This window comes from Ovis aries, chromosome 3 (assembly GCF_016772045.2).
Source record: "Ovis aries strain OAR_USU_Benz2616 breed Rambouillet chromosome 3, ARS-UI_Ramb_v3.0, whole genome shotgun sequence".
NCBI classification, from domain to species: Eukaryota; Metazoa; Chordata; class Mammalia; order Artiodactyla; family Bovidae; genus Ovis; species Ovis aries.
Window position 1 is genome coordinate 106,117,897 of NC_056056.1, and position 22,007 is coordinate 106,139,903.

General features: G+C 46.0%; 1 protein-coding gene across 2 annotated transcripts in view; it reads left to right on the forward strand.

The window, feature by feature from the left end:
- Positions 1-22,007, forward strand: part of MERTK (MER proto-oncogene, tyrosine kinase) — a 117,604-nt gene that overhangs the window by 91,038 nt on the left and 4,559 nt on the right. For both annotated transcript variants that reach the window (XM_015094533.3, XM_060412433.1), the window contains 8 exons: positions 1,854-1,939; positions 3,550-3,645; positions 4,598-4,678; positions 9,637-9,729; positions 11,982-12,100; positions 17,149-17,258; positions 18,424-18,583; positions 19,442-19,578. In XM_015094533.3, coding sequence (XP_014950019.2) covers positions 1,854-1,939; positions 3,550-3,645; positions 4,598-4,678; positions 9,637-9,729; positions 11,982-12,100; positions 17,149-17,258; positions 18,424-18,583; positions 19,442-19,578 — 882 coding nt within the window. The remainder of the gene's footprint in view (positions 1-1,853; positions 1,940-3,549; positions 3,646-4,597; positions 4,679-9,636; positions 9,730-11,981; positions 12,101-17,148; positions 17,259-18,423; positions 18,584-19,441; positions 19,579-22,007) is intronic.

Sequence of the window (22,007 nt, forward strand, 5' to 3'; positions counted from 1 at the left end):
AGAGTGGAGTTATGAAGTACAGCAAATATATTAACAAAATTACAGGACTGCTTCAGATATTTCAGAATAAAATTATCAGGAACCATTACCAGGAACCATTGAGCAGAAGCTGTAAACAAGTGATAGGTTGATCATTATTTTTATACTAAAGTCAGTTTCCATGGGTTTTCACTGCAAACCCCTAGATTCATTTGTTCATTCATTTGTACAAGCACCTTTCATTTATTCATTTTTAATGAAAATATATTTATTTCCTACTTATAAAATTAATATTCTTATAATTTTTTTGTTGTTAAAAAATCAAATTATATAGAATAGTTGAAAGTAGAAGGTGAAACTCGTCTGTAACTCCTTGGTTGATACGCCATGGTCTCAGTTGCTGTTTTGGCATATATCCTTCCAAATTGTTTGCCTTGCATATAAATATATTATTTTTAATGTGTTTTCTATTTTAAAATAATCTATATACATAAGAAAAAGTGAGGTTAAGTCTATAATCTAGACTCACTAATTCATAATACTTTCATACCAATTAGGCTAAAGCAGTGACTAAATGGATTTTTAAAAATAGGCTTTATTTTTTCGGGAAGTTTTGTAATTACCAAAAAATTGAGAAGGCAGTATAGAAACTTTTCATGTACATCACATCCAGGATCCCCTGTTATTAACATTTTATGTTAGTTATATTTGCTACAATCAGTCAAACAGTATGAATACATTATCATTAACTAAAGTCCATACTTTATTCAGATTTCCTCTGTTTTTACCTGCTATCCCTCTTCTATTCTGGGGTCCTATCCGGGACACCACACTACATTTTGTTGTCATATCTCCTTAGGCTCCATAAGTTTCCCAGACTTTCCTTGTTTTTGATGAACTTGATAGTTTTCAGGAGTACTGGCCAGATGTTTTGTAGGATACTCTCTGTTAGAATCTGTATGGTGTTCTCGCCATGATTGGACTAGGGTGGTGGACTACTGAAAGGAAGACCACAGAGGCAGAGCACCGTCTTCATCCTGTTACATCAAGGATACACTGTCAGTGTGGTTTCACTGTTGATGTTGATCCTGATCACCTAGCGGAGGCGGTATCTGCCTAGTTTCTCTACCATAGTTATTTGTTTCTCCCTTTTTATACTGGGCTCTTTGGAAGCAAGTCAGTGCTTGCAGCTCACATTTACAGGGTGAGGAGTTAACACTCCCCCCATCTCTTACAGGCAGAAAGTGTTAGTCGTTGTCAGTCATGTCTGACTCTTTGCAACCCCATGAACTGTATCCCACCAGGCTCCTTTGTCCAAGGGATTTCCCAGATAAGAATACTGGAGTCAGTTGCCATTTCCTTCTCCAAGGTAGCTTCCCAACCCAGGGATGGAACCTGGATCTCCTGTATTTCAGGTGGATTCTTTACCGTCTGAACCTCCAGGGAAGCCCTAAAATACAAAGTATGTATATGAAATACTTGGAATTCTTCTGCACAGGAGACTTGTTTCTCGTCCCCTCTTTATTTATTTATACATACACACACGTGCATGTATATACACAAGCATGTATATATGTATCAATTTGGACTCCTTTTATACTTGGGGTTATAATCCAACACAACTTCATTCTGTTGCTCAAATTGTTACAGCTTTGGCTGTTGGGAGCTTATCAGTTGTTCTAAACTCTCCATGGTTCCTAGACAGAGTCCTAAAATGGATCTAAGGAAGAAGCTTGTTTCTCCTGGTGGGAAATGTTCCTGGCCTAGAAGAGCTCTCTTAACAGGCAGCAGCCTAGTAGCATCTCGTGGACTCAGCCCCAGCCTGGGTAGCTCTCTGTTTCTAGTCTGAGATGTCCATTATCTAATTCACCCAGGAGCGCCTTCACAGAGGAGGATTCAGAATTGGTCATCAGCTACATGGCAAAGCAGTCCTTTTGCCGGCGAGCCATCGAACTCACCTGTAAGTTGACTTTCATTTCTTTCTTTTGGCGAAAGCCACGATTATTGAGGGGCTTCCCTGATACCCAGTGATTTAGACCCCATGCTTCCAATGTAGAGGATGAGGGTTCAATCCCTGGTCAGGGGACTAATTTCCCACGTGCTGTGTGACCAAAAAGAAATTATTAAGAACAAGCAAAGAACCACAAATTAATTGATGGATTTCTAACAAAAGCCAAAGGAGTTGAAGAATGTCTATCTTTAATGTGCAAAATGTCTTTGGAAAGCAACAAGCAGAGAATCCAACATGGCCCTGGGCTTCCCTGCCGGGCAATTCCCTGGAAACCTGGAGCTGTACTCGAGGTGAAGGCCCTGGGGTTAAGGACTCCTGGTGCTTTGAAACGGGGGAGGAAGAAGGAACTCTCAGGGTGAGAGGAGAAGATGCGGGCAGAGGGACTTAAAAGAAACAGCAAAGCAACTGTCACAACCTCAGAGCTCATTTCCTGTTTTTTCCTGGCAACCAAGTCAGAGAACAACTTCCTAACATACTTTGTGACAATTATGGTTTGAACTTTGCTGAATCAGAGCAGCAACTCTTAGTCTCAAAAAATGGGAATAAACAGCTCTGTTCTTGAATAATTTCAGAAACAGTGTAGAAAGCATTTGAATATTATCAAATTCAAGTGTTTGGATGTTTGCCAAAAAACAAAACAATAAATAAATATAAAGATGATGGAATGCAGATTGCTATGGAACAAAAATTCATTTGATGTAGTATCTTATTAATTCCTTCTCTAATCCAGAAGTTTAGAGGTTTAGGTGTCTTATTCTTGCATTAAAAAAAAAATCCTCCATTTGGACCAATTTTTTTCTCCGATGGGGGGATGATTTGGGTAAAATTTATCCACTGAGAGCTAATGTGTTATTTCTAATGATCCACACTGTTTTTCTCTCTTTCAAAGTCTTGCTTATTCCCGAACTGTGGCACAAACTGAATCATTTGCCAGTAGTTACCAAATTGGTCTCCCTTTCTTGGTTAATACTTCTTGTTGATAACATTGGTTGTACAGTATGTCTACACCTTACAGGAAATTTTAGTCTTCAATCTCCCCACCAAGTATTCCACTTGGCTCCTCTTATGTCATTAGAGCGAGATTCTACGCACCATATGCAAAACAGACTGTGCCTTGTTCTCGACATGTTTCCCGTGGATTCTGTGCCAACTTCCTCAGCTGGGAGGGCAGGGGAGATGTCCTGATGACGGTTTCGTATCCCATAGTTCGGGGTATAATAGTAAATACTTAGAAAGAATATTGACTTGCCTTCCTCACTCTTTTAAGGGCAAAGCTCCCCTGCATGAATCTGATTGCCAGCTGCTGCTACTGCCCAATGGGAATGGTTCTGATTTTTATAATTGTTCAGGATGAATTTTGCCCTGATGGATTGATTTTACTCACTTTAATCACAGCGGGATTAAGTATGATATTTCATTATTGACATTTGGCAGGGAGAGCTATGCATATAAAATGAGAAAACTGTTAAACTTGTTTATGGAACTTTATAATTTTAAGTATGTTCACATGAAAGGAAGCATCCTGACCGGTCATATGTGCTCTGCCACTCCTCCTATAGTACAGAGCTTGGGAGTCAGTGAGGAGCTGCAAAATAAACTAGAGGATGTCGTGATTGACAGGAGCCTTCTTATTCTTGGCAAAATTCTGGGTGAAGGTAAGCAGTTTTTTTCTTTCCAAATATGAGTAAAAAGGTAAGCAGTTCACAGTCATTCTTTAAAATATATATATTAGATAGAATACCATTCTTGTGACTTTAACTTATAATACAAATATTCATAGTTCTCTTTTATAACTTTTAAAATGAAAAAGTAAACGGTGATTTCTTAAACTTGGATGTGACCTATGAAAAGAGCCTCAGACTTCCCTGGTTGCCCAGTGTTAAAGAATCTGCCTACCAATGCAGGGGCCGTGGGTTCAGTCCCCGGTCAGGGAAGATCCCACATGCCGTGGGGCAGCTAAGCCTGTGTGCCACTACTACTGAGCCCCAAGCTCTGCAACAAGAGAAGCTACCACAGTGAGAAAGCCACACACCACAACTAGCGAAATCCCAAAGACCCAACACAGCCAAAAGTAAATAAATAAATAATAAAATTTAAAAAAGAAAAGAGCCTGTGTGAAAAGAGCCTCTTAAAAATGTCAATTCCCTTCCTTCATTAAAAAGCAGCAGTTCGTACACTTTCAATGTTTTCCTCTAGTTCTTCAGCTTCCTATTCTTTGCACCTGCCAAGTTACATAGGACCAAAAGTGAAGATACACATTTCATGTCAAAATCATCTTAGGATGAGTGATAGAAGTATTAAGAGTTTGTACTTGATGCATGTCAGTAACAGTTTCCAGGTTGTCTTATGAGTTTCCTGGATCAGTTTTGATGCATACTAAAGTGATGAACTGAGCTAAGTCTGAGCCAAACAAGCCTGTGACAAGCAGGAAGCTAGTGCACGGCCTGTGCCCTGGGCTGACCAGTGTAGGTGGCCTGGGCCGGCTCTGACCAGCTGCTGTGTGGAGGTCACTCTGGGGTCTCATGAAAATAACAGCTCTGGTACTATCCCACTTTTGTGGGCAGGAATGATTTTGCACAAGGTCAATATAGATGTTTTATTTCACAGGAGAGTTTGGGTCTGTCATGGAAGGAAATCTTAATCAGGAAGATGGTACCTCTCAGAAGGTGGCTGTGAAAACCATGAAGTGTGAGTTAACCCCGATTGTTCTAGAGGCGGGCAGCTATTTCAGTGTCTGGTGCTTCATCAGGCCAGTGATGGATGATGGAGTTCGTATGTCACGATCCCTATCGAGTCACAGAGGGAGAGCTACTATAATGAACTGTTCATACCTGCATCATATATTCTTTTCTTTTTTAATGTTTTGTTTATTTATGTATTTATTATTAAAGTATTGTTGATTTATGGGCTTCCCAGGTGGTGCTAGTGGTAAAGAAACTGCCTGAAATGCAGGAGACAAGAGTTTGACCCCTGGGATGGGAAGATACCCTGGGGAAGGGAATGGCAACCCACTCCAGTACTCTTGCCTGGAGAATCCCCACGGACAGAGGAGCCTGGTGGGCTGCAGTCCGTGGGGCCACAAAGAGTCGGACACGACTGAGTCACTGAGCATGCACGCACACAGTTGGCTTACAGTGTTTCAGGGTACAGCAAAGTGATTCAGTTACACAGATATATTTTTGCATATTCTTCACACTTGCCAGGGAGGGGGAAATTTGCCTCCCCACCCATCTTAAGTTCTCATGGCTGGCCTAATAATAAAATTGACACAGGACAGATTAAAAGGAGAAAACACATGAATTTTAATTAATGCCCAAGAAGATCTCATAGAAATGGGACTTAACACGTGGCCAAAGGAGGCACTGTGTAAATGTTTTAGAGAAACAGCACCATTGTGAGGAAATGACAGGACAAAGAAACTTGAGTTTGAGATGTCCAGTTAAGTGAAGAATCCAAACAGAGTGTGGGCTTGGGGTAGTCAATTTAAAGACATATCAAGGTTTGTTCATACAGGCTTCTTCAGCCTGAATTCCCTTTCTCTGGTGATAAGGATGTCCTTCATCTTTCACGTGAGAGATTTATTTCCAGTTTTCAGGAAGACAGAAAGGAGGGTCAGAGCGTTCTTCTTGCATTAGCTGTTTCCTGCTGCTGCTAAGTCGCTTCAGTCGTGTCTGACTCTGTGCGACCCCATAGACGGCAGCCCATGAGGCTCCGCCGTCCCTGGGATTCTCCAGGCAAGAACACTGGAGTGGGTTGCCATTTAAGTAACCGTATGCATTACGGATTATGGCGTATTTTGGGATGACCCACCCTGAGCCCCAACACACGAGGCAATAGCGTTTGTTGTTTACTCCCTACCTCCCTGCCTCTGTCACCTAGTAGAGATAATGATTCCAAAGTAAGGCATGAATTTCCAAGGCAGGGTGGATCTGGTAGCAGCATCTGACCCTAGGGCTCATTCTGGCTTACTTGGTGGATTCACTTCCTCGCATGAGGGTGGCTGTGTGGGTCTGCAGGAAGCTGTGGGCTGCCTGGAAGAAAGGATTCTCAGAGAGAGGAGAAGTGTTCTTTGCCCAAAGGCATAGGAAGGAGAGCTGTGATCACAAACTACAGTCTCCAAGTGAGCTGAGGAGAGTGCCTACATCTGGGTCAGGAAGGGCCCGAAAAGTCATCACAGAGTCTGTTTCCAACCCATGAGTGGTAAACCACTGTTAAGAGTCTTCAGCAAATGAGAAGCAAGAGCAGACAATGTTCTGGAACGTTCACTTTGGTTGCAGTGTTGAGGAGGAGGAACCATTAATACAGCGTTGGCAAAAATAGTGATAGATGCCAATTAGAACACTCCAGAATCTGTGCTGGAGTCCAGGGAGACACGGGCTTGATTCTTGAGTTGGGAAGATCCCCTGGAGAAGGAAATGGCAACCCACTCCAGTATTCTTGCCTGAAATTTCCATGGACAGAGGAGCCTGGGAGGCTACAGTCCACAGGGTCTCCAAGAGTCGGACACGACTAAGCAACTGAACACGCGCAGGACTTCCCTGGTGGTCCACTGATTAAGACTCTGCGCTTCCGCGGCAGGGGGCACCGACTGAATCCCTGAGGGATCTCTGGTCAGGGGACTAAGGTCCCACGTGCCATGCAGCACGGCCACAAAATAAATAAATAAAAGCACCTTTTAAGAAAAGAATGAAAGAAAATAGAAAATTAGGGTCATTTGTGTAGGAATCGCATCCATGCTAATGATCAAAGGTTGAAAGCCAGTCGTCTCTGGCCTCCAAGTCACACACTCATCTACACTGGCCTGGAGGGGTTGCACCACGGGGGAGGGTTTTGCCCACCATCACACTTGGCTGGTTGGGGCAAGTGGGCAGACATTCCCTGAGTCTGCTTTGATAGGAGGATTAGGAGGCACAGACCCTGTACTACATGCTCTTATATGTGACTCCAGACAACACTCCACTCCTGTTAATGTGCATTCCCTAAGGTGTGCCGGCTTTATGTTTGATTTTTTTCCCTATTTTTTTGGTGGGGGTGCACCCTGCAAGATTTGCAGAATCTTAATTCCACAACCAGAGACTGAACCAGGGCCCTTAGCAGTGAAAGTGTAGAATCCTAACCACTGGACCACCTGGGAATTCCCTATGGTTGATTTTAATTGTAGCAGCTCAGTGGTAAAGAATCCTCCTGCCAATGCAGGAGACATGGGTTCAACCCCTGGGTCAGGAAGATACCCTGGAGAAGGGAAAGACAAACTGCTCCAGTATTCTTGCCTGGGAAATCCCATAGACAGTGGAGCTTGGCAGGCTACAGTCCATGGGGTTGCAAAGAGTTGGACACAATATAGTGACTAAAAATAACACAAAATACATCATCCTGAGACCGATTCCAAATAGGAAAAGGAGTATGTTAAGGCTGTATATTGTCACCCTGCTTATTTAACTTACATGTAGAGTACATCGTGAGAAACGCTGGGCTGGAGGAAGCACAAGCTGGAATCAAGATTGCCGGGAGAAATATCAATAACCTCAGATATGCAGATGACACCACCCTTATGGCAGGAGGTGAAGAAGAAGTAAAGAGCCTCTTGATGAAAGTGAAAGAGGAGAATGAAAAAGTTGGCTTAAAGCTCAACATTCAGAAAACGAAGATCATGGCATCCAGTCCCATCACTTCATGGGAAACAGATGGGGCAATAGTGGAAACAGTGGCTGACTTTATTTTTCTGGGCTCCAAAATCACTGCAGATGGTGATCCCAGCCATGAAATTAAAAGACGCTTACTCCTTGGAAGGAAAGTTATGACCAACCTAGACAGCATATTAAAAAGCAGAGACATTAGTTTGTCAACAAAGGTCCGTCTAGTCAAGGCTATGGTTTTTCCGGTGGTCATGTATGGATGTGAGAGTTGGTCTATAAAGAAAGCTGAGCACCAAAGAATTGATGCTTTTGAACTGTGGTGTTGGAGAAGACTCCTGAGAGTCCCTTGGACTGCAAGGAGATCCAACCAGTCCATCCTAAAGGAGATCAGTCCTGGGTGTTCATTGGAGGGACTGACGCTGAAGCTGAAACTCCAATACTTTGGCCACCTGATACGAAGAGCTGACTCATTTGCAAAGACCCTGATGCTGGAAAAGATTGAGGGCAGGAGGAGAAGGGAATGACAGAGGATGAGATGGCTGGATGGCATCACCGACTCAATGGACATGAGTTTGGGTAGACTCCAGGAGTTCGTGATGGACAGGGAGGCCTGGCGTGCTGCGGTTCATGGGGTCGCAGAGTTGAACATGACTGAGTGAGTGGACTGAACTGAACTGAACTGAAGAATCTTTTAAATTTGCAATTCAGAGACATTGAGTACATTCATATTCTTGTGCAGCCATCACCACCATCCACCTCCATAACTTTTTCACTCACAAAACTGAGCTGCATACCCATTAAAGAACAACCCCCATTCTCCCCACCCCTTCTTGCACCTGGCACTCACCATTCAATTTTCTGTGAATTGGACTTCTCTAAATACTTCACAGAAGTGGAATCATACAGTATCTGTCCTTGTGTGACTGGCTTATTTCACTTAGCCTAATTATAGAATTTTAAATGTTTCTTTTGAGCTGGCGTGATTCCAGAAACTTGGTATGAAAGTGCATCTAGTTCACAAGGCAGAATGGGGCAGCCAGACTTGCAAGAAATGTGCTGAGAGAGAGAAGCAGTTTGCTCTTTTTGTGAGGCAAAAATCATTGCAACAGACCAGTTAGATTCTATTTTAGGTGTGGTTTTTGTGTTTTTTTTTTTTTTTTGCTATTAATAATCAGTTCAGTTCAGTTGCTCCGTCATGTCCAACTCTTTGTGACCCCATGAACCGCAGCACCCCAAGCTTCCCTGTCCATCACCAACTCCCAGAGCTTGCTCATACTCAGTGTTCATTGAGTTGGTGATGCCACCCAAATATCTCATCCTCTGTTGTCCCCTTCTCCTCCTGACTTCAATCTTTCCCAGCATCAGGGTCTTTTCCAGTGAGTCAGTTCTTCACATCAGATGGCCAAAGCATTGGCATTTCAGCTTCAGCGTCAGTCCTTCCAATAAATATTCAGGACTAATTTCTTTGAGGATTGACTGGTTTGATCACTTAATTTTTAGAATGGTTTTAGATTTTCAGAAGGGGGCTTTCCTGATGGCTCCAGCAGTAAAGAATCCACCTGGCAATGCGGGAGACGTGGGTTTGATCCCTGGGTCAAGAAGATCCGCAGGAGAAGGGCATGGCAGCCGATTCCAGTATTGCCTGGGAAATCCCAAGAGGAGCCTGGTGGGCTCCAGTCCAACAGGGTCATGAAGAGTTGGACACACTTGGCGAGTAAACAGCCACAGCAGGTGACATTAGGGTCCAGCTGGTGTTGTATGTTCTGTAGGGTTTGACAAATGCATTATGTCCTGTGTCCGCCATCCCAGGGTCACACAGAAGTTTCACCTGCTGAAAATCCCTGTAGGCAACCAATTCATCCCTCCCCCAACCAGTCCCTGGCAGCCACTCTTACTGTCCCTATCATTTTACCTTTTCCTGATTTTACTTTTAAAGAATAAAATTGCTATTCCTCTTTCCCCTTCCCTGAGTAATAACTCAAGGCTAACCTTTTCCATCTTTTCTTTTAGTGGATAACTTTTCGCAGCGAGAGATTGAGGAATTTCTCAGTGAGGCCGCGTGCATGAAAGACTTCAACCATCCGAACGTCATTCGGCTCCTAGGTACTCACGGAAACGCAGCATTGGGTGGCCGGAGGGCCTTGGCTGATATACTCTAGGCCCAAGCAAAAATCTCTGGGGCAGATAAACATTATGCTTTGTATAACCCCAGAGTACTTCATAACATTGGGTTTTTGTGAATTCCCTGGCAGTCAAGTGATTAGGACTCAGCACTTCCTCTGCAGGAGGCCTGAGTTCAATCCCTGGTTGGGGAACTAATATCCTGCAAAAAAAAAAAAAGAGTTGGTTTTTCTCCCAAAAGACTTTTTATGGTTGTATTTTTCTGAAGCTGGTTGTAAAAATAGGCCTGAATTTCCTGGACACCAGTGAACTCAGGAATGTTTAGTGTCCACAGAACTCTAAGTTGCTGTGGATTAAAATAGCCTCAGTTACCCCCGCCCCCACCCTTACAAGGTTTCCCTTATGGCTCAGTTGGTAAAGAATCTGCCTGCAATTCAGGAGATCTGGGTTCATTCCCTGGGTTGCGAAGATCCCCTAGAGAAGGAAATGGCTCCTCCAGTATTCTCCCTCTCCAGTATTCTTGCCTGAAGAATTCCATGGACAGAGGAGCTTGGCGGGCTACAGTCCATGAGGTCGAAACAGAGTCAAACACGATGTAGCCCTTGAACCACCACTGCCACCCCGCTTACAAGACGTGAAAGCTGGTTATGCTGTGATTTGTCTTGATTTCAGGTTGCACATGAATCAAATGCTAGCAGAGTAAAGCTGTAAATTAGACAAATTCCACAGATCAGTTTCGAAAAACAATTTTTCTTAAAACTTTTTTTAGCTCTACCAAGTGACATACGGGATCTTAGTTCCCCTCAGGGATTTAGACTGCTCCCTGCAGTGTAAACTAGGAGTACTAACCACTGGACCCCTAGAAAGTCCTGAGAGACAGTTTTTAAATCAATTGAATCAAGTCCCATGAAATTGTCAGTACAGAGCCCAAGAAATGTGGCTTCCCTGGCGGCTCAGACAGTAAGGGATTTGCCTGCAATGAGAGACACTGGATTCAATCCTGGGTTGGGACGATCCTCTGGAGGAGGGCATGGCAACCCACTCCAGTATTCTAGCCTAGAGAATCCCATGGACAGAGGAGCCTGGCGGGCTACAGTCCATGGTCACAAAGAGTCAGACACGACAGAGCAACTAAGCACAGCACAACCTAAGAAATCAGTACTTGAAAAGATATTAACATTTTTTTAACTTACTAATTTCTTGGGGTTTATGTTGGCAGTTTCATGGGATTTGAGTCAGTGATTTAACAATGAGAATTTGGTTTTGTGACACCGTTTACTAACAAATACTCAATGGAGAGCTGGTCTCAAGTGGTTGGTGTGTGATGTTCTTCCAAAAGGGGGGAGCAACCTAAAGATAATTGAATGTTCTGCTGACTTGTTTTTTTGCTGTCCTTTAACTTGATAAAGGCTATATTCTTGGGGGAATTTTCAATGTTTATTATGATGGACACTGCCAGAGAGATGGGAAAACTAATGTTTGGAGACAGTATTGTGTCAAAGAAACTACTGTTGCTCATTTGTAGCTGTTGACTTCGGCAGAGTCTAAGGACAGTGGTGTTTAGTCCTTGACTACCATGTGCAAGAGCTTTGTGAGCCTGACCTCAGACAGACTCTGATTCAAGCATCTGTGACAAATGATGTGGAGCTTTCCTGTGTATAACTGTTAACGTTTAGAGACATGGATTTCACCTATGGGCCCTCAGAATTAATTCTTCCAGTAGTTTTAAGTATTTGGTTGCAGGGGACTTAATATGATTGATTATTTAACCGTCTGAAACTAGTTTGCCCTCGAATTCTCTTGTGGTCACCTCCCCCTCAGTTTGACTCAGAGTAACAAAAACTCCATGAGTTTCTACAGCTATACTTGTTTTTGTTGTTTAGTCACTAAGTCGCGTCTGCCTCTTTCGTGACCCCGTGGACTCACCAGGCTCCTCTGTCCACGGGATTCCTCAGGCAAGAATACTGGAGTGGGTTGCCATATCCTTCCCCATAGCTGTACTTGGTATTGATCACTTTTTTGAGAACTTTCGTGCAAAGATTGGCACTAGTCTGAAAGAAAAGAAAATCCCAAGAAGTGGACCCCAGTGTGTGTTCCATATTCTAGGACACAGAGTGTTTTGTTTTCAACTGTTTGAGAGTGCGTGGTTTCAATTACGCAGCGCTCCTGCAGCGCATTCTCTGGTCACTGCTAACCAGGGCTCTTTGTAACTTACTCTCTGGTTTTAATTCCAGGCGTATGTATAGAAATGAGCCCTCAGGGCATCCCCAGGCCCATGGTGATTTTACCCTTCATGAAATACGGGGATCTGCACACCTACCTCCTCTGTTCCCGACTGGAGACAGGACCGAAGGTAATTCATCACCCCACTGCCTGAGCAGTACTCGGGGCTCCCACCACAGGGCCAGGACAACCTCAGCGTCTAACCTAGAAAGGGAAGCAGGGGACGCTGGCTTTGTCCGGTGCTCACTGCAGGCCCTGGGGGTTGATGGAGGGCGTCCGTCGTCACAGCAGACCTGCCCACAGGCTTCGTTACTCTCATCTTATGTGGGGGAGAAGCCAGCTGGGAGTGGAGCAAGATAGCCCTCTTGCTATCAGAGTGGCTCTTTCCTTCAGTCTCCTTTTGTGGATTGTTCACTGTGGAATCACCAGATGTCGGAGCCATCTCAGTTCCCAGTTGCACGGAGCTTTTTTCAGAGAACTGGAGGGAAAATTGGTTGCATCCATCTTTCTATTTGTCCCGAGCCCCTCTGTCCTCAGAATCAGAAAGCATGTTAGGAGTGGGTGGGCCCACCAGCCTACCTTCCACGGTACCCCTGAGAGAGGGCCACCCCTGAGACCCCACAGGGCAAGCCTAAGCCTTGCCCTCAAGCCCCACAGCACAGAGAAAGCAACCAGAAACGGGCCTTTAGACTGTAGCACCTCGCCCCCCAGCCCCAGGTGGTGGAAGGGGTCCTGATGAGAGAGCAGTAGCAACGTGGTGCCTGGGAGCGCCGCAGGGGAAGGTCCTCATCCCCCGAGACAGGCGGACCTGGAGGAACGGCCACTCACCAGAAAGTTTATCGAGACGGCTGGAGAAACCACAAACCTGGGCTTCTCTGGTGGTCTAGTGGATGAGAATCCACCTGCCAGTGCAGAGGACACGTGTTCCATCCCTGGTCCAGGAAGATCCCATACGCCACGGAGCAACCAAGTCAGTGCTCCACATCTAGTGAGCCTGTGCCCTGTAGCCTGGGAGCCCCGGCTGCTGAAGGCCTGCACCTAGAGCCCGGGTCGCAGCAAGAGAAGCTGCTCCAAGGAGAAGCCCCGCATCAGAATGCCGAGTGGTCCCCGCTCACTGCTACTTGAGCAAAGCCTGTGCAGCGAAGTCAGAGCTAAAGTGAACACTGACTTCCCAGGCGGTCCACTGGTTAAGACTCTGCACTCTCAGGGCAGGCGGCCTGTGCTCCATCCCTAGTCAGAGAACTAGAGCCCACCTGTTTCAACTAAAGATCCCACGTGCGGGGATCGAAGACTCCGACACGGCACAGCCAAATAAATATATAAAATACAATTATTTTTAAAAACAAAATAAATCTTTAAAAAAACATAAAACCTGAGACCAGTTTACAGAGAACATTTTCTGGAGCCTTCTCTCCTGTACCTTGCTGCCCCTGTTGGTATTGTGTGCGAGTGTTATGGAAACACCAAGAGACTTTTTATTTTCTTTCTCTTGGTTTTGTCCTGTTCTTTTGAGGGATGGCGGGAAGAACCTAAAAGGGAAGGAGTTCCTGCCTTCTTCTGGCTCCCATGGTGGCCCCATGCTCACGCCTGTTTTGGTTTTTACAATTCACGTGTTTATTTTTGGTTGCTCTGGGTCTTCGTTGCTGTGCTTGGGCTTTCTCTATTTTTGGTGGGTTGGGGCTGCTCTTCCTTGTGGTCCAGGAGCTTATTGTGGTGGTTTCTCTTGCTGTAGAGCACAGGCTCGGGGTGGGGTGGCGCCTTTGGTGGTTTAGCACGTAGGCTCAGCGGCTGTGTCCCGCGGGCCCGAGAGCAGCCGGGCCTCAGTGCTCGTGGCACCCGGGCTTTAGCTATGTCCTGCGGGCCCGGGAACAGCCGGGCCTCAGTGCTCCTGGCACACGGGCTTCAGCTGCCCAGTGGCTTTAGTCGCTCCCTTGAATCTTCCAAGATCAGGGATCAAACCCTTGTCTCCTCTGTTGGCATGCGGATTCTCATCTCATCAGTTTTTTATTTTAATGGATCATACTTGTTATGATCTTGGACTTGATCATTTGTTATGTCTAAGGACTCTTTGCCTAACCCTAGGTATAAGAGATTTTCTTCTATGTTTTCTTCTAAAAATTTGTTTACATGTTGTGTTTGAGTCTGTGAGCTATTTTTCGTTACTGGGGTGAAATTTAGTCTGTTGCTCTTTTGTTTATAGATGACCAGCATCATTTGTGAAAGGCTATCCTTCATCCATTCATTGCTTTTGCATCTTTGTCAAAAATCAACTGTGTGTACATGTGTGGGTCTGTTTCTGAGTTCTCTGCTCTGTTCCATCAAGCTCTGGGCCATCCTTTGCCCTTACCACATCGTCGACATTACTGTGGCTTTTGTCGTAAAATCGGGTAATGTGATTCCTCCAAATTTATCCTACTTTTTCAGAATTGTTTTCACTATTCTGGTTTTGTTGCCCTTCCATGTAAATTCTAGAATCGGTTTGTCTGTGTCTGCCAGAAATAACTGCTGTCATCTTATGTTTTTTTTGAACAAGGTAAGTAAAGAAACAAAAAATAAAAACGTTTTTAAAAAAATAACAAGTAAGGAAACAAGTACACAGCATTTTACTTGCTAATGAATTATTTCTATTTGCAAAAATACAGGTATATTTCCAATGATGAAAACCCCCAGGTTGTTATAAAAATTTTAAAGGGGTATATTTTTATATTTTACTACCTTATAGCCACTGGAAGTCACAAAATGCTTCATAGGCAAACTAGAAAATCAAGAGTTTCTATTCAAGTCTCTGCTGCCTTGTCAGTCAGGTCCCTGGGAATAGGTGCCTTCTGTTCCTTCTGGAGGGGTCTCAGTCACGCGAAGATGCTTTTTCTGCAGGACTTGGTGCCACACTGTTCTTTGCGTTAGTAGCACCCCTGGTCTTCTGATCCGTGGACACTGGACGCTTCCCTATTAATTTAGAACTAGTTTAATTATTTTGCTTTATAGTTGTCAGAGTATACGTTTTGCACTTCTTTTGCTGAATTTCTTCCTAAGTATTTTGTTAATTCTTTTGTAGATGTTTTCTTAATTTCATTTCTGAACGGTTCATTGTTTAGGGCATAGAAATGCAGTTGAGTTTTGTATGTCAGCCTAGTATCCGGTGGCCTTATTGAACTCATTTACTAGTTTTGCTCCACATTCATCTTTTACATGACCTTTGGTCACAGTCTGCAGGAATAATGTAGTTGTGCTTGGGAGAAAAATGACACAAATCAATAGCACCTGATATTCATTATCCTTTCACAAATGTCAGCAGATTTGATATTTCTCAGCACCCAAATCCTTTCCTAGAAATTAGAATATAGAAAACCAAATGCCCCAAATAGACAGAATAGAGGCATAAGGTTTCATGCCTGATTTGCTTACATTTTCTTTAAGGGTAAAGGATAATGAAAGCATTTTGTTATACAGTCTATTATTGATGTGTGTCTTAGTTGGGAAATATAAATCATTGAAAATTCAGTGTCTTGGGACTTTCCTGGTGGTCCTATAGCTAAGGCTTCATGCTCCCCATGCAGGGGGCCTAGGTTCAAACCCTAGTCAGGGAGCTAGGTCCTACATAACACAGCTAAAGATCCCAGTGCCACAACGAAGAGCTGGCACAGCCGAAATAAGTCAGTTTCTAGAAGATGCAGTGTCCTCCTCAGCACCACTTCAGAAGGCTCAGGTGCCGTAGGGAGTAGGCCGTGACAGTCCAGCCCCTTGGGGGAGAACGTATCAAGGATGGACTCATTGTGAGTTCTGTGAACTGGTGAACCCTTCTCTTTAGGGCTCCGATTGCACTAAAACCTTGGATTACTACACAGAAGTCTTGCTGAATCAGCACCCTCATAATTAATCCCATAATTTTCTAACACACAGTCTGGTTTGATTTTTACAACCTAGGGGAAAAAAATACACACTAGACTGTTCAAACTTAAAGAAAGGCCCCCTAGAGAAACAAAAATGAAAATTCCTAAATCGTTACTTGTGGTTCTTTGGTCCCATGATAAGGAGTAAAGACTGTCCTACTTTCTGTCTAGAAGAAGAAAGTATCTTTCAAAACATTTTGAAGTGAAATGATAGCAGATGTGGGTGCATAATTGGAAACAGCTACTTCTCAGAGCGCTTTTTGCCATCCAAACCCTAGACCTTCCCCCCTCACCCTCCCCGACTGAAACCAGACCTCCCCTCCTTTCCCCTGTTGGTCCCACTGCCGCTCAGAAGGACACAAGGATCCCATTTGACCTTATGACTTGTGAAAAGACTATTACTCACTGTCCATACTTCTAAAGAAACAATAAAATATGATATTTGCAAGACGTTTTAGAGTTTGTTGATTTTGTCTGTGTGTCTTCATCCCTTTTAAAAACCTCATTTGTGAGGTTGCATGCATGCTCAGTCTCTTGAGTCGTGTCTGACTTTTTGTGACCCCATTGGCTGCAGCCCGCCAGGCTCCTCTGTCCATGGGATTCTGCAGGCGAGAATACTGGAGCGGGTTGCCATGCCCTCTTCCAGGGGATCTTCCTGACCCAGGGAGCAAGCCCTCATGTCCTGCATCCCCTGCATTAGCAGGCAACTTCTGTACCACTGAGCCACCGACGTTAGTGATGTGGAAATTTCCTTGTTTCATGGCCACACTTCTAAGAAATAAAGCCATCATTTTCCCCCTCAAAGGGAAATAACTCGGTTTCCTTTTAAGAAACTAGTCTGGCAGGATTCCAGCAGTTAGGACTTGGCACTTTCACTGCCATGGGCTGTGTTCAGTCTCTGTGTCACTCAGGCATGTCTGACTCTTTCTGACCCCATGGACTGTAGCCCACAAGGCTCCTCTGTCCACGGAATCCCCCAGGCAAGAATACTGGAGTGCGTAGCCATTCCCTTCTCCAGGGGATCTTCCCAACCCAGGAATTGAACCTGGGTCTCCTGCATTGCAGGTGGATTCTTTACCATCTGAGCCACTGAGGAACATTCTCTGAAGAAGGAAATGGCATCCCATTCCAGTATTCTTGCCTGGAAAATCCCATGAATGGAGAAGCTTGGTGGGCTGTAGTCCATGGGGTTTCAAAGAGTCCGACATAACTGAGCAACTAGCTTCAAGCTGCACAACAGAACCAAATAATAATAACAGTCTTTCTCCTCATGTCTTCCACCCCCTAGCATATCCCCCTGCAGACACTGCTGAAGTTCATGGTGGACATTGCCCAGGGAATGGAGTATCTGAGCAACAGGAACTTTCTTCACCGGGATTTAGCTGCTCGAAACTGCATGTAAGAGTCCTGGTCCGTCCTGGAGGCGGTTGGGGCCTCGTGGTGGTAGACACTGGTTAGATATTGTAGGAGTGCTGGGGGGCACGTTGCTGTTAAGATACAGAGGACGGCTGGATTTGGGAGAAGGACAGCGCGGCTGGCCCTGGAGGCGGAATTTCTACCACCCTGAGATACAACTGGGTTTTCTGGTTGAGGATTTTCACTATCTCTGCCTCCAAGAGCCTGGTTGACTTCCAAAACTTTGCCCTGTGACTTTTTAAAAAATTTTTTTACTGGAGTCTGGTTGAGTTACAATGTTGTTTTAGTTTCAGGTGTACAGCAAAGTGAATCAGTTGTACATATACTCATATACCCAGTCTTTTTACATTATTTTCCCGTATAGGTCATGACAGAATATTGAGTAGAGTTCCCTACGCTAGGCAGTAGGTCCGTATTAGTTATCTGGTTTTTATGTAGTAGTGTGTATATATGACTACTTTATTTTCACACTCTCATGCAACTCGGAGTCCTAGCTGTGACTTTGGGACCCTCCCCGACTGCCATCAGGTTTTTTGGATCCAGAATTACATATAAGTCAACTCATGATGCCTGAGAAATCCCACGGACAGACGAGCCTAGCAGGCTACAGTCCATGGAGACACAGAGTCAGGCACAACTTGGGGACTAAACTGCAATCGTGAAGACAGTCGTGAGCAGCATAACAGTTCTGTCCCTGAGTTTTCATGATGCTGTCTTGTGAAGCAGTTTTGTCCTGACTACACCAAAACTTTCCTTCTGCAGCGAAGAGATAAGGGCTTATACAAGAACTTTGAACGTCAGCTTCCCCCTCTCTTCAATCGACTTCAGTAGCCATTGTTGATGCTCAGTCACTCAGTCGTGTCTGACTCTGTGACCCCATGGACTGTAGCCCACCCGGCTTCTCTGTCTATGAGATTTCCCAGGCAAGAATACTGGAGGGGGTTGCCATTTCCTCCTCCAAGGAGTCTTCCTAATTGAACCTGTGTCTCCTGCATTCCAGGCAGATGCTTTACCGCTGATCCACTGGGGAAGCCCATTTTTTGTACTTATCCTGACTGTTTTCAGCTGCATTGGGCGCGGACCTGGGATTTAAGGCTTTGCCTCTGATGTCGCTGAGGATGTGAACTCACTCTGTCTCTCTCTGTAGGTTGCGAGATGACATGACTGTCTGCGTGGCGGACTTTGGCCTCTCTAAGAAGATCTACAGCGGTGATTACTACCGCCAGGGCCGCATCGCGAAGATGCCGGTGAAATGGATCGCCATAGAGAGTCTCGCAGACCGAGTCTACACCAGCAAAAGTGATGTGGTATGTTCAGAGCTTTGATGTGGGGCCTCGCATTGCAAAGATGAAGGCAAGGTGAAAGAAATGACCTCAGCTGGTGCCACAGGACTACCTACTCTTTGATGAACTGAGGCTTGGGGCAGGCTCACCCTTTTGTTCATTGCTTGATGCTTTAATTCTAGGTGGGACACTAGATTCTGGTGAAGTAGCCTGCCATGCAAAGGCCCTTCATTTATCCCCACTTTCCTATGCTACAGTATAGTGACTAAGATATTTCAGATTTACATTAAATTAAATGAATTCATCCAGTAGCTGTTTGAATCAAGATGCTGTATAAAAGGTGCTGTGTAACGACAGATAACCTTAACCAGAGATTTGGGAAAAGAAAGCAGGGCTTTCCAGGTGGCTCAGTGGTAAAGAACCCGCCTTCCAATGCAGGAAATGTGGGTTTGATCCTGGGGCTGGGAAGATCCCCTGGAGGAGGAAATGGCAACCCACTCCAGTATGCCTGGAGAATCATGGGCAGAGGAGCCTCGTGGGCTACAGTCCATGGGGTCACAAAGAGCTGGACAGAACTGAGCCCACATGCAGGAGAAGAAAACCCTTGCCAACAACAGTAGGAAGAGAACGTTAAACAGAGCAGTGATGAGACAGAAGGCTAGCCTGCCTTTGTCTCATTTCCCAGACAGCTCTAACAGAAATGGGGAGCTGTGCCGTTCCAACCCGTGTCACTGCCGTGTTGGGAGAGCGGCATGTCCCTAACGCCTTGGGCAGCTCTGTGTGCCGTCGCCAGGGCTCTGAGGAAATGGCCTTTCCCAGTGAAGAAGTCCATTCAGCCTTTCTGGAAAGACTTGAGCCCTCACGTTGTCGCTTTGTCCTCAGTGGGCGTTTGGCGTGACCATGTGGGAAATAGCCACGCGAGGAATGACCCCCTACCCCGGAGTCCAGAACCACGAGATATATGACTATCTTCTCCACGGCCACCGGCTGAAGCAGCCCGAGGATTGCCTGGATGAATTGTGAGTCAGTTGCTCTCCACCTTGCGGCAGCCGGCAGAGACCTGGGGACGCACAGCCACTGGGGTGGGGCCGCTTTACAGGGAGGCGTGGGCAGAGGGTGACAGTCACAGACACTGGGACCAGAAGCCCCTTGTAGGGGTAGGCGGCGTGTGCTCATCTCCAGTGAGCCCACACGTGCCCTCAACACCTATAATCCCCTCTAGGAAATGCAGTTGGCCTTCTGTGTGGGTGGAGGCAGAACCCGCAGGTAAAGAGAGCCAAGGGTAAGGGGCTTGAGCATCTGCAGTGTTTGGTGTCCACTGGCCTTTGGAAAACAATCCGCCATGGGTATGACGGAGGACTGTAAATCCTACGAGACACAGGTTGACTTCACAGTGCATGGGGTACTTGGATGATTCACTGCTCTCTCTCTTTTCAAGAAAGGTTGGCTTTATGAGTGGGGACAACTCTTCATTGCAGCTCTCAGGCTGCTCACTGCGGTGGCTTCTCCTCTTGTGGAGCATGGGCTGGAGAGCTCAGGCTTAGTAGTTGTGACACACGGGATCGTCCTTGCCGTGTGTGGGCTTCTTGTTGTGGCCCATGAGCTTAGCTACCCCACAGTATCTTAGTTCTTCAACCAGGATCTAACCCGTGTTCCTGTACTGGCAGGTGGATTCTTAACCACTGGACCACCAGGGAAGCCCCTTTGCAGATTTTATAAAAATAATTTCCTGTGGCTCCAAGGAGAGGGGCATTCTCACCATGTTTAACAAGAACTTTTCGGGACTGGGTACCTGCGTGGGCTCCATCATGGAATGCCTTGCCCGGCTGCCAGGGCAGGTGGGCCTGTGCAGGACACCCCCCACACACAGACATACTCACACTCGCACGCTGGCTCTGCTTTCTCACACCCCTGAGAAGTCCCCTGTCAGTTTGCTCATGGGCCTCCGACGTCCCATCTTAGAAGATTTTTGATCAGAGCCTTACTCTGCTTGGAGGTGGTGGTGGTGATTATGGTTGTAAACCCATAAAATTTAGAACAGACACAGAAAACCCAAGCCCTTTAAAAGAAAATCATGAAATCCTAATTTAATTAGATCTGGGGTTTCACGGTCGTTTCTGCAATGGCCACGTGAATGAAATGTTTGCTTCTGCAAATGAGGAAGCCCTTTCCATGAAGCAATATTGAATAGGGTGTTTTGTGGCGGCTTCTCTCTTGGCTTCTCTTGTGCTCCAGGAGAAGCTGACTGTGAGGTCTTAGCAAGGTCTATGCCGTGTCACACTGTGGTCTCAGATGATTCATGTAGAGCCAAGACGAGGGAAGGCTGAGTCGGTTTCCTGAGAGATTTTGTAGGTGAAAGAGCCTCAGTCTCAGCAATGCCGGGTGGCTGGGAAGCCGGATAAAGCAGCGACTCTGTGGTCTCTGTGCCCAGACTGCCCCTCACGCCACTGCGGGCTTGCAGAGGCTCTGGTGAACCAGGCCTGCTTCCCAGGTTCCCTCTAGAGTCTGGATGCTGGGCCAGAGAAGCCTCTGTGTTTCCAAATCTGGGGCCTTTTCTCTTAAAAATGAGGCAGGCCCTGCTGATACTTCCCTGGTGGTGCACTGGTTGCGACTCTGGGCTTCTAGTGCAGGGGCACAGGTTTGACCCCTGGTCAGGGAAGGTCCTCATGCCATGTGCTGAGGCCAAAAAGAAAAAAAAAAAAAATTCTTAATAAAAATGAGGCAGATCCTTCTGAACATCTCTGTTTGCTGTCTAAACTTATTGGAGACAAGTTGACCCCTGTGTTTGGTTGCCCCTCGGTCATGTTATAGCTTCCCTGGTGGCTCAGTGGTAAAGAACCTGCCTGCAACGCAGGAGACCCAGGTTCCATCCCTGAATCGGGAAGATCCCCCGGAGAAGGAAATGGCAACCCACCGCAGCTATTCTTGCCAGGAAATCCCACGGACAGAGGAGCCTAGTGGGCTATAGTCCAAGGGATCACAAAGAGTTGGGTATGACTGAGCAGGCAGAACACGCGCACAGTCCTTTTCCGGTCAGGTCTGAGAAACGCAGAGATGCACGTAGCGGCGTGCACGTGGAGCCCTGCTCCCTGCTGCCGTCTCTTCTCGTGGCATCACCCCTGCCTCCGAATGCCCAGGCTCCAGGCCCTGCTCCCCATCACCTCCAGGCGACATTCCCAAACTGAACTCACGGCCTCCCAGCTGCAGCTGCTGTGATTAGCACTGTCACTGTCCCCCGCTCCAAGGTGACACCCAAAGCCGCTGTGTTCTTCCTTTTGCCGCTGTGTCCCGTCAGCCGGCAGGTATGGTTCAGGGTACTCCGGCCATCCCTCCCCCCAGTACAGGCCCTCCTCCCGGCTATTGTGGGTTCAGCCCCAGAGTACTGCAGTATGGTGAGTCACAGGACTTTTTGGTTTCCCAGTGGATATAAAAGTTACACTGTAGTCTA